General features: G+C 52.2%; 1 protein-coding gene and 1 pseudogene across 1 annotated transcript in view; both read right to left on the bottom strand.

Annotated features, from left to right (window-relative positions):
- The window catches only part of LOC136157506 (carcinoembryonic antigen-related cell adhesion molecule 5-like), a 42,460-nt gene that overhangs the window by 11,936 nt on the left and 16,598 nt on the right, over positions 1 to 13,926 (bottom strand). The window contains exons 9-11 of the mRNA XM_065919368.1: positions 5,648 to 5,762; positions 4,266 to 4,371; positions 2,907 to 3,266 (exon numbers count right to left, since the gene is read on the bottom strand). Coding sequence (XP_065775440.1) covers positions 2,907 to 3,266; positions 4,266 to 4,371; positions 5,648 to 5,762 — 581 coding nt within the window. The remainder of the gene's footprint in view (positions 1 to 2,906; positions 3,267 to 4,265; positions 4,372 to 5,647; positions 5,763 to 13,926) is intronic.
- Positions 10,996 to 12,970, bottom strand: LOC136161388 (palmitoyltransferase ZDHHC6 pseudogene; annotated as a pseudogene).

The raw sequence follows: 13,926 nt of genomic DNA, 5'->3' as shown, positions 1-13,926 counted from the left end.
CTGGCACCATGGAGGGAAAGACCTCTGGACCAAGGCAAAGCTGAAGTTCATTCTCCTGGTGACCTGGGGAAAGTGGCTTGTGCTGGAGCCCCACAGAGGCTGCTGCTCCCAGATTTCTGAGTCCTTTACTATAGCCTGGGAGGGTGTACCTGGCCAGAAGCCAGGCTGGGAACAGGGCAGTCAGTTATTTGGGGAAGTATCTGTGGAAGGCTTAAGGATTTTCGGGTGGGGTGGGGAGGCGGTGCTTCCCCACTGGCTCAGCTGGTAAAGAACCCGTCTGCCAATGCAGGAAACATGAGAAACATGAGTTTGGGAAGATTCCCTGGAGAAGGAAATGGCAACCTGCTCCAGTATTCTTGCCTGGAGAGTTCCATGGACAGAAGAGCCTGGCAGGCTACAGTCCACTGGGTCACAAAGAGTCGGATATGACTGAGCAACTAACACTTTCACTTTCACTTGCCAGTATTCTTGCCTGAAAAATTTCTATGGACAGAAGAGCCTAGCGAGCTCCTACAGTCCATAAGATTGCAAAGAATCAGACATGACTAAGTGAATTAACAAGGGTAGGGTTCGGGGGCTTCCTTAGTGGCTCAGCTGGGAAAGAACCTGTCTGCCAATGCAGGAGATGCAAGAGATGTGAGTTTGATCCCTGAGTTGGGAAGATTCCCTGGAGAAGGAAATGGCAACTGGCTCCAGTATACTTGTCTGGAAAATTCCATGGACAGAGGAGCAAACAGTCAGACATGACTGAGAGTTGCACCCACGAATCTCAGGGCGGGTTGCTGTGTAGAGCAAGGCCAGTCCCGGCTGATATGAAGGAGGAAGGTGAGAGACATGGAAAGAGCAGAGAGCGAGAAATGTCCATTTACAAGCGACCTCAAAGTGGGGGTTTCAAGTGACTTCAAACATCCAGAGATCTAAGAGCCCCACTGCGGCCCAGAAGCAGGCCCCCAGCCCCCACCCCTGGAAACCCTCCCACGGCGGAGCAGCCCCACAGCCGAGGTGAGACTCGGCTCCCAGTGCGCTTTAGGGGCAGGTGGTCAGAGGATAAAACACTGGTCCCCTCCCCGGAGAGACAGGCGGCAGGCATGGCCAGAGCCTCCTAGGACTCTGCATCCAGATTCCAGGGTCTGAAGAGATCACAGATCATTCATCTGTCCTTTTCCCTTCCATTCTTCCTTCCCCAAAGAAACACTGAGAGCCTGTCAGGCCCTGTGCTGGGTGCAGGTGTAGATGGGGAGAGAGGAAGTAGACTGAGTCCTTTCCATTTTACTCCAGTGGGAGTGACACCCAACACCTCCAGTAACCAGCAAATAAATGATCTCTGGTTCACTCAGTGCGAGGAGCTTGTACATTGGCTACCTAAGGAGGGGAGGCCTGGACATTCCTATCACTGATTTGATTGTTGATGCAGGTAATTTGCAAGAATTCTGAACTGGGTTGCCATGCCCTCCTCCAGGGCATTTTCCTGCCCCAGTGATCGAACCCGTGTCTCTTACATCTCCTGCATTGGCAGGTGGGTTCTTTACCACTAGAGGTCACCTGGGAAGATCTAGCTCCAGAGTAAACGGGATTAATTGTCCATTTCCCTTGACTTTTCACACTAGAATCTCCCTCTGGTTGAGGAGGCCCAAGAAGAAAGGATCTGAACCAACACTTGGTTTCTGGGTTCCTAGATAAGGCCCCTGGGAGGGAGGAGAGGGTGGGGCTATGATGTTGGCCTGACCCTTCCACACATATTTCCCCTGACTGGCCACTCATGGTCTGTGTGACTCTGATTCACTGACTGTATCTCCCTGTATTTTACTGAGCTTGTCTTCAGTAAAACAGAATAAATGGTAAATGGCATCAGGAGTGCCATGTTGTCTGTGTATTAACCTTAAATCATGAATAATTAGCTGGTCTAAAGCTGGACATGGACACTGTGTCTAGGGACTTCCTGGTAGTCCAGTGGTTAAGAATCTGCCCTGCTATGCTAGAGATGCAGGTTCCGCTGGTTTTGGAACTAAGATCCCACAGGGCTTGGAGTAACTAAGTGGACCAACAAAGCCCACGAACCACAATGAAAGATCCTGTGTGACGTAATGAAGACCCGATGCAGCCTAATAAATACATAAATAAATATTTTTGAAAAGAAAACCCTGCCTCTACTATTATTTGTGTCCACAGGAGAGGGCTCCCTGGGCTGCCCACTGCGGGGTGAGGAGCTGCCGGGAGCATCTTCTCTTCCTCTAGTCCTTCTTGGGGACGCTGACCTTCCTCTGGAGCCTCCACTGGAGCCCAGAGGGTCGGCTAATGGCGTGGGGACCCAGCCTAGCCTGCTCTCCATGCTGAGTCTCAGGGGAAGGACTGGACTCCACCCCTGCTCAGACGCGGCTCTTGGGGCTGAGCCCTGGCCAGTGACCTGCTGAGAAACCCTGGCCTCAGGGAGCTGGGATCACCCGCCCGTCAGCCCCGCCTGGGAGGCCAACACCCACCAGCGGCCCAGGTTCTCCGTGGTCACTGGAGCCGGGACCCTGGGACAGGGTCTGGGGAGGGGCTTCCCCGTGGGCCTGAGCTTCTCTGTGAGGACCCCTCAGGCCAGGCCCCTGCTGAGTCCTGCAGGGTCTTCCTCAGGGTCATGGTCGCAGGGACGGACCCAGGGGCCTGGACTGAGAGTTCTCTCCCTCTGCTGAGTCCCTCCCATCAGACTGTCCTTCTTTCTGCAGTGTCTGCAGGGTCCAGAGCCCCTGTGTGGAATTTTGACCCTTTGGAATTCGTCTCCACTGTGTGTGTCCTGCACTAAATGTTCAAACCCCAACACGGCACATAATGTAGAGGGAGATGGAGGCACCATCCGGGTCTGTCAGAGAAGAATTCAACCGCTCTCTACCCCAAAACCCTGAGGTCAGAGAGGAAGCACTCACGGTGTACGTGGAGGTGTCCAGTCTGTCTTTCTGTCTGTAAATCATCCCTTGTGATGAGCAGGGTGTAGGATCCTGTGTCTTTCTGGGTGACGTGCTGGATCAGCAGGGTTCCATTGGGGTAAATTGTCTCCCGACCGCTGTGTGCAGGCCCTTTGGTAGTTACATTAGTGGCTATTCTATACGATGCAATTAGCCGGCTGTTTTCTACCCTTTCTCCTGTGTGCCAGGCATAGCCTAGAAGATTCTCTGTCACGGTGTGGGCAAGTAGAAGAACATCCGATCCTTCTGCAGCGAGGGGGGGCACCGTTTCAATAGTGAGCCGGGCAGTGGTGGGCGGGGTCCAGAAAGTGAAGAGTGAGGCTAGGAGGGAAGAGAGAGAAATCAGGTAATATTCTGACCTGTGTGGGGAATGGAAAAATGGTGCCCTGGGTCCTGAGCAGCTCTCTTCATCCCTCAGCCTTAGTGTGTGTTTGTGTGTGTATGTGTGTGTATATGTGTGTGTCTCTCCGTGTGTGTGGGTGTGTGTGTACATGTGTGTGTGTGCATGTGTGCGTGTGTGTGTGTGTGTGTGTGTGTGTGTACTCCTGGTTCAAGGTCAGCAGCATGACCCCCATCACTTCAGCCCCTCTGGGCTCTGTATTTCCTCTGTTTCCCCAGCTGTCCCCCGGCTCACTCCCTCGCTGCCCTCACACACATGCTCACACTCAGGGGCCTCTTGGGAGCTGTCCCCCGACAATGACCAGCTGCTGTAAAGACCCTCCGTGTTCACTTGCTGACCCTTCCCTGTCTGGGTCCTGCATGACGCCTGTCAGCGCCTGACAGCACAGTCTAGATCTCTCTGCTTGTCTGTCTTCCTCCCCACAGAGTGAGGGCTCTGTGAGGGCAGGGGCTTGTCTGATCCTGGTTACACCCCAGGGCCTGGACCAGGCTCCAGGTATTAATACCTGGGGATGAAGGAATGAGGGGTCCCAGGAATTCCACAGCCTGGTTTTGTCAGTTTCTAAGGGTGCGGGGTAAGGACAATGTTTAGCGTCACGGTTAAGTGTTTTTCTGTAGTGACACCCAGACATAAGTTATTATTATCGTCATCAGTTTTCAACAGTTACTGCTCAGTGAAGAATAACTTGTAAAAGCTACACTAGTTGAAGTTTTCCTGCCCCTCACCAGTTCTAGTTCATGGAGAGTCTCCTGTGGCTGAGCCCCCAGACCTACCCTCTCTGCTCCCCTGTCCTCTGCCCTCAGGTCTGAACAGAAGCACTCTGTCCCCTCTCAGAGCCCCGTCTCCCCCAGTTCCCACCCAGTCTCCTGTTCTCCCTGAAAACTGTCTCTGCCCACTCCCTGAAAATTGTCCCCTCTCACCTGCAAGCAGGAGCCTCTTCCAGGGGACGCACCGTCTGCGGGAAGGGCCTGAAGGGGGCTCCATGGTGCCTGCTGTCTGCTGCGTCCCTCTCTGTGAGGAGAACTTCTGCTCCAGAAACGCTCACAAGCCCTGCAGTGGCTGTGTGAGCTCTGCTTCCCCCTCTGTGCGGGGCCTCCTCCCGGGGCAGGAGCACTGGCTAGTTCAAGAGGCCCGGGGGCGGGGTCTCTGCCCAGGCCCCACCCTCTCCCTCCCCTCTCATTCCCGCCTGCCTTCTCTCCTCTTCCCTTTCTGTTACATTTCATTTGCCTGGGAAGCCTGCTGTTTCTGCCTTTGGCAGCTTGACTTCTCACCCTAGACACACAAACAGACACACGTATGCAGTTCCCCCCCTGTTGGGGAGAGCACCTCCCTGGGGCTCCTGTCCTGGGCGTCCCCCGTAGGTCTCAGTTGGGGGTGCAGTCAGCCTCCCCGCTTCCACAGTCTCCAGCCTCATGTTCTCCTTCTGGCTTTCCCCTGCAGAGCAGGAACCTGGGGGGTGGGGAGGAGGTGCATCGGGAACAGTGTTCCCACGGTGCATGGGAACCTCCTGTGGCGCTTCATGAAGACTTTGAACCCCCCAGAGGGACCTTAGGAAAGCTGCTTCAGCAGCCACACAGGCCACGTGCTTGCCCAGCCTGGCTGAGACTCCAGAATGTGGGGTGGGAGCAGCCTCTCCCCAACGTCGATGCACAGGGAGGGTCTGCAGATCCTGTTAAAATGCAGGGCCTGACTCAGCAGGGGTGGGGTGGACCTGAGAGTCTGCATCTAACAAGCTCTCAGGTGATGCTGACCATACTGGACTGTGGAGCACACTTTCTATAGCAAGGCTGATGGTGACAAGTCAACTGAGAGACCGCCGCCCTCCCCCCAGTTCGGCCTCTGCCGTGTTCTGGTCTGGGGTCTGCCAGCATGACACAGAGACCCCAGGATCTCCGAAGCAGGATATTATTTCCCTTTCTAACACTGGGGGCTTCCCTGGTGGCTCAGCTGGTAAAGAATCCGCCTGTAATGCAGGAGACCAGGGTTCAATCCCTGGGTGGGGGAGATCCTCTGGAGGAGGGCATGGCAACCCACTCCAGTATTCTGGCCTGGAGAATCAGATGGACAGAGGAGCCTGGCGAGCTACAGCCATGGGGGCGCAAAGAGTCAGAGGCGACTGTCACGTTGAGGGTCTTCCCAGGGTTCTTAGAGGCTGTGAGAAGCTTGTGTTCTGTTCCCATCGGAAGCCTCCAGAAAAGGACTGAGGGGCTGGAAAGGGGGCGTGAGTAACGCCGGGTGAGAGGGATCCTCCTTCTTCCTCCTCGGGGGTCCAGTGGGGCCACAGCTTCCAGAGGACACACACCGAAGACCTGAAGGAATAGTAGTTCCTAATGGCGTGAACTGGGCCCACGCCTGGCTGTATGGAAGAGGTGCCGGAGTCCAGTGTGGGGGGCGTGGAGAGCGAGGAGGACTGTGGACTGAGGTGACACCGGTGAGGGTCTGACGCTGGGCTGAGGAAGGTCTGAGACCCTTGGGGAGGCTCGAGGCCGTGGAGGAGCTCTGCTGCCCTTTGGTGGACCGGTGAGGAAATGCAGCAGTCCCCACACCACGCGGTTCTGCCTAACATGGATTTTCGAGGGTCTTTGTTGCTGTGTCGGAGAAGGCAATGGCACCCCACTCCAGTATTCTTGCCTGGAGAATCCCAGGGATGCGGGAGCCTGGTGGGCTGCAGTCCATGGGGTCGCTAGAGTCGGACACGACTGAAGTGACTTAGCAGCAACAGGAGCAGCAGTATTTGTTGCTGTGTACGGCCTTTCTCTAGTTGAGGAGCGTCGGCTTCTCATTGTGGTAGTTTCTCTTGTTGCTGAGTTCCCTGCCTGAATTTCCTTATTATTATTAAAAATGATAATGTTTTTTCTAATTTTGGTCTCGCTGGGTCTTTGTGGCTGCACTCAGGTCTTCTCTCGTTGCGGTGAGCAGGGGCTACCCTTCGGTGCGGGGCACATTGCGGTGGCTTCTCTGGCTGCGGAGCAGAGGCTCTAGGGCACGCGGGCTTCCGTAGCTGTGGCTCTCGGGCTCAGTAGCTGTAACACTGAGCTTAGTTGCTCTGAGGCGGGTGGGATCCTCCCAGCCCAGGGATCAAACCCGTGTCTTCTGCACTGGTGGGTGGATTCCCAACCTCTGGACCACCAAGGCAGCCATGGATGGGAGTTTGGGCAGAGACATTTGCTTGCAGAGAAGGCAGATCAGTATCCAGAGTACCTGCGGGTCCCAGTAAGAACAGAAGGCTGCCCTTTTATCGCGGAGAAGGTTCACTGGAATCAGCCTGCGACCAGGTAAGTGGCTGATCACCCTGGGGAGCAGTGCCCTGACTGAGGCCCGGCGGGCTGACAGACTGGGCCCCCAGCGGTGGCCGTAGCCAGGTCAGCCTTGGTGAGTGGAAGTCTGTGTTGCTGAGTCCACGTATGACTTGCATCCTCATCGCCGTGGCCACTACATTCGTGAGCCCACCAGTCGAAGGCAGGGGTAGCTGAGGAAAGAGGCTGACTGGGGCTTCCCTGGTGGTCCTGCCATTGAAAATCTGCCTGGCAGCGCAGGGGATGTGGGTTCGACCCCTGGTCTGGGGCAACTAAGCCCATGTGCCACAACTACTGACCCTGGGCCCAGAGCCCACGGGCTGCAACTACTGAGGACTGAGCACCCTAGACCTTGTGCTCTGCAACAACGAAGCCACTGCAGTGAAGAGGAGCCCCCACTCACTGCAAGTTGAAAAAGCCCGCGCACAGCAATGAAGACCCAGCGCAGCCAAAAATAAGGAAATAAATGTTAAAAAAAAGAAAAAGAGGTTGACAGGTGTCCACAGAACAGGTCATTCTGTCCACTTGATTATTGAAATCTCCTGCTGAGGTGAACGGTGAGCATTCAGAGTGGGTTATCCATATATTTCTGTCCTAGATCTCCTTGACACCAATTTTCCAATCATGTTCTTAACCAAATCCCTGACGGCCCAGCCAAGCCATTGGCCACAGCCCGTGAATCAGTGTATAATCACACCTCTGGCCATTCCTCCTTCCAAGTGAAATGGACAGTCAGGTGCCCTGCCTGAAGTTCCTTCCCCTACCCCCCCCCACCCCCCCAGAGGATTTCTCTTCACTCTGGCTTTCAGGGAAGTTTCAGAAAGGGTCTGTCGTGCTGCAGTTTTTCCCTTTCACGTGGTGTCTGCACATCAAGCAGAACTCTCTGTAAACTAGCCTCAGGTTTTCTCTTTTGCCATTCATTGATCAGCGGGACTTCTCCAGGGGGCCACAGGTGTGGCTCAGAGAGAGAGGCCATGTAACAGGAGAGGGATCCATGGTAGTTGGGCTACTACTTCTTTGTTAATTAAGTTTTGGCTGCGCTGGGTCTCTGTGGCTGTGCACGGCCTTCCTCTAGCTGTGGTGCGCGGGCTTCTTGTTGTGGTGGCTTCTCTTGTTGCAGAGTACAGGCTCCAGGCCCTCCACCTTTGGTCCTTGAGGCACACAGGTCTAATTGCTCTGAGGCATGCGGGATCTTCTCATACCAGGGACTGAACTCATGTCCCCTGCCTTGGCAGGTGGATTCTTAACCACTGGACCACCAGGGAAGTCCTGGGATTATTATTCAAAGATACAAGTCAGGAACAGGCTTTCCAGGTGGCACTAGTGGTAAAGAACCCACCTGCCAATGCAGCAGACATTCAGAGACACAGGTTTGATCCCTGGGTCAGGAAGATCCCCTGGAGGAGGGCATGGCAACCCATCCCAGTATTCTTGCCTGGAGAATCCCAAGGACAGAGGAGCCCGGCGGGCCACAGTCCATAGGGTCACAGAGTCAGACCCGACTGAAGGGAATTTTCCTGCACGCACGCATAACTCGGGAACAACCAGATGGAAAGAGGTATGGGGACAAGAAGACAAGGTATGAGGGAAAGAGTCAGACATGACTTAGTGACTAAACAAGAATATTCCATCGTATATATGTACTACATATTCTTTATCCGTTCTGCTGTTGATGCCCACTGAGGTGGCTTCCATGTCCTGGCTATTGTAAGCAGTGCTGAAAAAGATACATCCACCCCAAGGATTCTGGGTCTTTAAGCTAGGAATTGACTGAGGGATATAACTCTTTGTTTTCTTGATTTTATTCGCCTTTTGTTCACTCGATTTAGAGCTCTTTCATGTATACGGGTCAAGTAAGAATTGGTTAGACTTCCTGTTTCTTTCATTTCAGTTGGCCAGTGCCTTTGTTCTCTGTTGAGTCAGACTCCTCTGATTGCAGCATTGACTCTACTGTCCTTTATGGTGAGCATGGCCCACCTTGCCTTTGGTGATTAAGTACTGGCTCAGTAGACATGAATTTGAGCAAACTCTGGGAAATAGTGGAGGACAGAGGAGCCAGGTGTGCTGCACTCCACGGGGTCACAAAGACTTGGACACGACTTAGCAACTGAACAACAAACGCCTCTTAGACCTGCTGCCTCTCGAGCCAGTTTCCTCCATTGCATTGAGGTTTCCCACTTCTGTGGCAGCGGTTCCCACTGTAATTTCTGAGCTCCAGAGAAGAACCTTCGCAGAGCTAGCTCTTCAAGGCTTCTGGGGCTTCCTTAGAAAGCCGTATCTCACTGTTGTGGTGAACGCTGGGTGCTCTGAACTCTCCCAGGGTATTGGTGAGAAGGTCTGAAATGATAAATCCATACAGCATTCCTGTCTAAGTCTTTGGATCCCTGTCTCTGAGTAAATGGTCTCTTCTCTGGTGCAGAGACCTCCTTGTGTTTCCATCAAGATAAACATAGATAGGTGGGAAACTTAGCTGTAACCTAGTGAGCTGAGTGGGAAAAACTCAGAGGCATTTGTCTCTGAGAAGGCCTTCAGGGGCTCAACCCAGAAGTCCCAGAGGAGCCCTAGAGGGGGCAGAGAATACCTCACACAGAATCCCAGGTGCTCCTGGAGTAACTGAAGGGACTAAGCCAGGTCAGGAGATGCTCTGGGACCTCTGGTCGGGCCTGACACAGTCAGTCTGGAGGGTTCCCCTCTGAGGTGTCTGTTTTCCTCAGGAATAGCCTAGCCATGAGTTCTTGTGTGTGTGTGTGTGTTTTAAACCAAGAATGTTTTATTTGCCTGTTCAGTTTTGGCTGTGCTGGGTCTGTGTTGCTCAGGTCTTTCCCCAGTTGCGGTCCTCGGGTTTCTCACTGCAGTGGCTCCTCTTGTTGCAGACCATGGGCTCTGGGGCACGTGGGCTCAGTAGTTGTGACGTCCGGGCTCCAGAGCAGAGGCTCGATAGCTGTGGAGCGCATGCCTGGTTGCCCCGCGCCATGTGGGGTCTTTCCTGATCAGGGATCAAACCCATGTCTCCTGCGATGGCAGGTGGATTCTTCACTACTGAGCCACCACGGAAGCCCAGGATCATTTTAAAGCAAAGGCACGTCCACCGTTTTGTCTAAGGATGGTGGTTACTCTCTTCCCCAAATCATTCTGTGTCCACGCCTGGGAAATTCCATGGTGGGCTCCAGCCACGGGGTCACAGAGAACCGGACATGACGGAGCGCACCAGGCTCATGGTTCTGCTGCTTCCTCGTCGCTTCAGTCCGGTCTGACTCTGTGACCCAATGTGCTATGGCCCCCAGGCGCCTCTGTCCATGGGCTTTCCCAGGCAAGAAGGCTGGAGTGGGTTGCCATTTCATTCTCCAGAGGATCTTCCTGACCCACGGATCGAACCCTTGTCTCTTACATGTCCTGCACTGGTGGGTGGGTTCTTTATACCACTAGCACCACTTGGGAAGTTCAAGGCCATCAATTACTACTGCCAATTAAAAAAATAAAGTATTTGTTTATTTTATGTTTGGCTGATCTTTATTGCATCACAGGCTTTTCTCTAGTTGCGGAGAGTGTGGGCTCTCTCTGGTTGTGGTGGGTGGGCTTCTCACTGCGGTGGTTTCTCTTGTTGCAGAGCACAGGCTCAGTAGTTGTGGCGGATGGCCTTAGTTGCTTCACGGCATGTGGGATATTCTTGGACCAGGGAATCAACCAGTGGCCCCTGCAGTGGAAGATGGATTCTTTACCGCCAGGGAAGTACCCTGTGTGCTGACTTTATTGCTGCTTCCAGTGGTCTTGGATGGAGGCACCACAGCAGAGGGCCAGGGGAAATCAGGGGCTGAGGAGGGGAAAGACAGCACATGTTCCAATTGCTTGGAAGTGAAGGAAATGAGATGACAGGCTAATTCTTGGTGGAATTAATAAAGGAAGGTTATCCGTGTTGGAAGTGCTCTGACTCTCTGAGGGGCAGAAAAAGGGACAGGGAACAAGGAAGCAGGATGTGCAGGAGAGATTTCTACACACCTGAGCCCATGGAGACTGTGGGAGTGAACACTGGATCAGGCATGGGATGCACTGGATCTATCTGCGTGGGCAGTGTGGTGTGTCCCTAGTGAAGAGCCCAGCAGACCTTTCACTCATGAAATAATCTTCTCTCCTTCTCTCCCAGAGGAAGAAAGGCAGGTCCTTCCAGGCAGGTTGGAGCAGTGACCTATGGCTCTAGGTGGACGCACTTTGTCAGCAGGTGTGCACATGAATTGATTGAGCTCTCAGATCCCAGGATCAATTACCTCTGGACTTAGAAACAGGCTGTTGAGCAATTTCTTTTATTTTTTTATTTTTATTTTTTACAGAGCAAGCCATTGATCTTTATTTGATTTGACAAAATCATTATTATTAAAAGACGGGTAATAAAATCTGAGCTTATATTGAATCTGACAAATTAATTTCTATAGTATCTAGAATATCAGAAATTCAGCCAAGGGGGACAGAGGATAAAAGCATCGCATGCAGATGCTCCTGGTAGGGGGGGATCTCTATCTGCAGGTCAGGTCCACTATGTGCAGCGCACACAAAATCCTAGAGAAAATGCAATCGACTCACTTGGGTGAAGTGTTTTTCCTTTTGGGGAGAGGAAAGGTGGCAGAGAGGTGCAGGAATTCAAAGGCATGTGCAGAATGGCTTCTCCATTTCAAAGTGGTAATAAAAACATTTAGATCATGGCACTAGGGCACCTTTGAGGAAAAGAACACCTTAACCAGGGTAGGCTCATTGCATAATTCTTTAGTAATATGTACAGTTTTCAAGTAATGGAGCAGACTGAGAGGAATTTTACTTCAAAAGTGGCTATCTATTTTTCTTCTCGCCCTCTGGGGCTTGACCTGTTTCGGCGTCACAGGGGCACTTTTCTACACAGTTTCTAGGGAACCATCCTCTTATTCTTGAAACACCTTCTAAAACGGAATCATCAAGAATTTTGTCTCCATACAACCAGTATCGTAACCCTCTTGTGGCTAAGATGAATTCCCCTTTCTGTAGCCTTATCCGAGGCTCTTCAGTGCAGGGGCTCGTGAAGAATGTTTTAACTCCTCTATTCAAAGGACAGCAGGTACCACTATAATCTTCTATCACTTTATACCGGACACTTCTGACTCTTTTATCTGCTTTTTGTTTCAACTGTTCTATTGTTAAGCTGTACTGGTGACAGCCTTCTCTTATTGGCCAATCCAGTCCATCTCCTTCAGGGACCCCTGACCATGTGAACACTTGTTTGAAGTTCTTCCATCTACTTCCCATATCATAAGGAAAAACAAAGACTTCATCTAGTTGATAATACTGAATTCGATCTTTAGCCTTCTCTTCAATCCATGATTCAATAGAAGTTTTGTTTCTGAGAATTATTTTCATCTGGATAAAAAACAACATCCCAACAGCTCTGGTTGTTCCTAAAGCTAATCCCAAGGCAAACAAGGTGGCAGCAAATGCAGCTAATCCAAAAGGAATAATTGGAAGAGGGTCTCTCCGGGCTGCACTCATATCAATCTTGACGGTGTTCCACCCAAAGGAGAGCCAATTATAAAGTTGCGTATACATCGTCATAACAAAAATAAAGGCAGCGTGAATATAACCCAGTGGTGCTAAAAGGAGGAACAGTGTGAAGGAAGCATGATTCTGGTGGCCGCAGCAGTTGTTGATCCAAGGACAGTGATGGTCCATCTTCATTACACATCTGTTACACTTTCTGCAGTGATGTAACCGTGGTGCCTTGTATGCTTGGCAGACTTTACAGTACTGGAGGTACACGCTATCCTGAGAATTCTCTGGTTTCCACCCCAGAGGGACGAAGCCAGGACCAACAAACATGGCACTGAAGAAATTATAAAGAATCATGACAGTCCAGTTCATCAACAGGATGAAACTCACACTTCCTCCAGTGGTATGTAAGGGCCAGTACCACAACACAGAGCCCATCATGGCCATGGTGGAACATGTTGCTCTAACACCAAGGGCTATAATGGGACCCCAGTGACAAAGTCTCTTTAATTCTTGGAGATTTTCAAACTTGACAACTGAGCAGAATGTACCCATTTTGGTGAGGAAAAACGTCTTTCAGTGTTTAAAGGATTACAGATTTCCTTCTTCTGTGCACACATTTCCTTGTGCCACAAGTCCGTGTGTGTTCCTTAACTGTCATGTCTTCACGTTGTGGGATGTTAATGCAGATTACGCCATTTTCACTGTTAGACACTTTTTATCTAGGAGAATCCAGTACCTTGGTTTGAAACTTAATCTCGGTCCGGTCCTCAGGGCCCGCTCCTCGGCCATCGCATTTCTGGGGCGGCTCGGGCTCACCCGGAGCAGACTCTCTTCCGCTCGGATAACTCCGTCATAGGTACCCCCGCCCAACGCAAGGAGAAAGTAAATTCTGTGCGCTAGAACTGGGGTGCGCGACCAGCCACGACCCGCGCGTCTCTCCCCCAGCACCCTCTCAGCTTCTCTCCCCAGCAATTTCTATTTCTGCCTGTAAGGAAGGCAATGTAGAAAGCAGTACCAACTGTGAGGCAGCATGTTGATATCTGATACACAATATTTATTATAAATATAGAGCAAATTTTACAAATCATTCAGAAGTGACCTCAGCCAGGCAAAATTAAATTATGCAGAAGTCCTTGCATGAGGGGAGGTGGACACAGTCTGTATCAGGGTGAGAAAACCCTGAAAGAGGTACCTGAGTACAGAGCGCTCCCAGCCACCCCTCTCGGGGGCCAGTCCACACGGCAGGAGGTCCGTCAAGAAGGTGGAATAAAGCCTTTCTCTCAGCAGCCCAAGGAGGCCCCGTCTGTGCAGAAGGCTGGTGGCAAGCAGGGGCGCCTCTCCTCCTCCCGTCCTCCCTTTCTGTGCCGACACATTGGGTCCCGTGCACCCCGTGGGAGAAGAACTCCAGAGGCTCTTCAAGAAACCCAGGGCTGAGTCATAATCCTTGTGTCCTAAGGAGCGTGCGCACCAGTGCGGCCTCCTGGGCTGTAAGCAATGCTAACAGCGCGAGGGGCCGTGTTCCCTGCAGGGCGCTCCTGCTTCTCAAGAAGGCGTCCTGAGAAGGTAAGCGGGGCAGACGGACAGAACAGGCACAGGCGGGAACACGCAAGAGAAGGGGGTTGATGACTGGCCTGAGATGCCTAGAAACAGAGTGAGACCCATTTCTGGCCGTGAAGGTAGACAACTGCTACTTCTTATTTTCTGTGTGGAGCCCCTGACACAAAAGGCTTAGGGAGCTCATGGCCAGAGGGACATGAGGGGCTTTGGTAGGTTCTTC

Source organism: Muntiacus reevesi, chromosome 2 (genome assembly GCF_963930625.1).
Source record: "Muntiacus reevesi chromosome 2, mMunRee1.1, whole genome shotgun sequence".
In the NCBI taxonomy this organism is placed as follows: Eukaryota; Metazoa; Chordata; class Mammalia; order Artiodactyla; family Cervidae; genus Muntiacus; species Muntiacus reevesi.
This window is presented reverse-complemented; position numbering and strand designations above follow the sequence as displayed.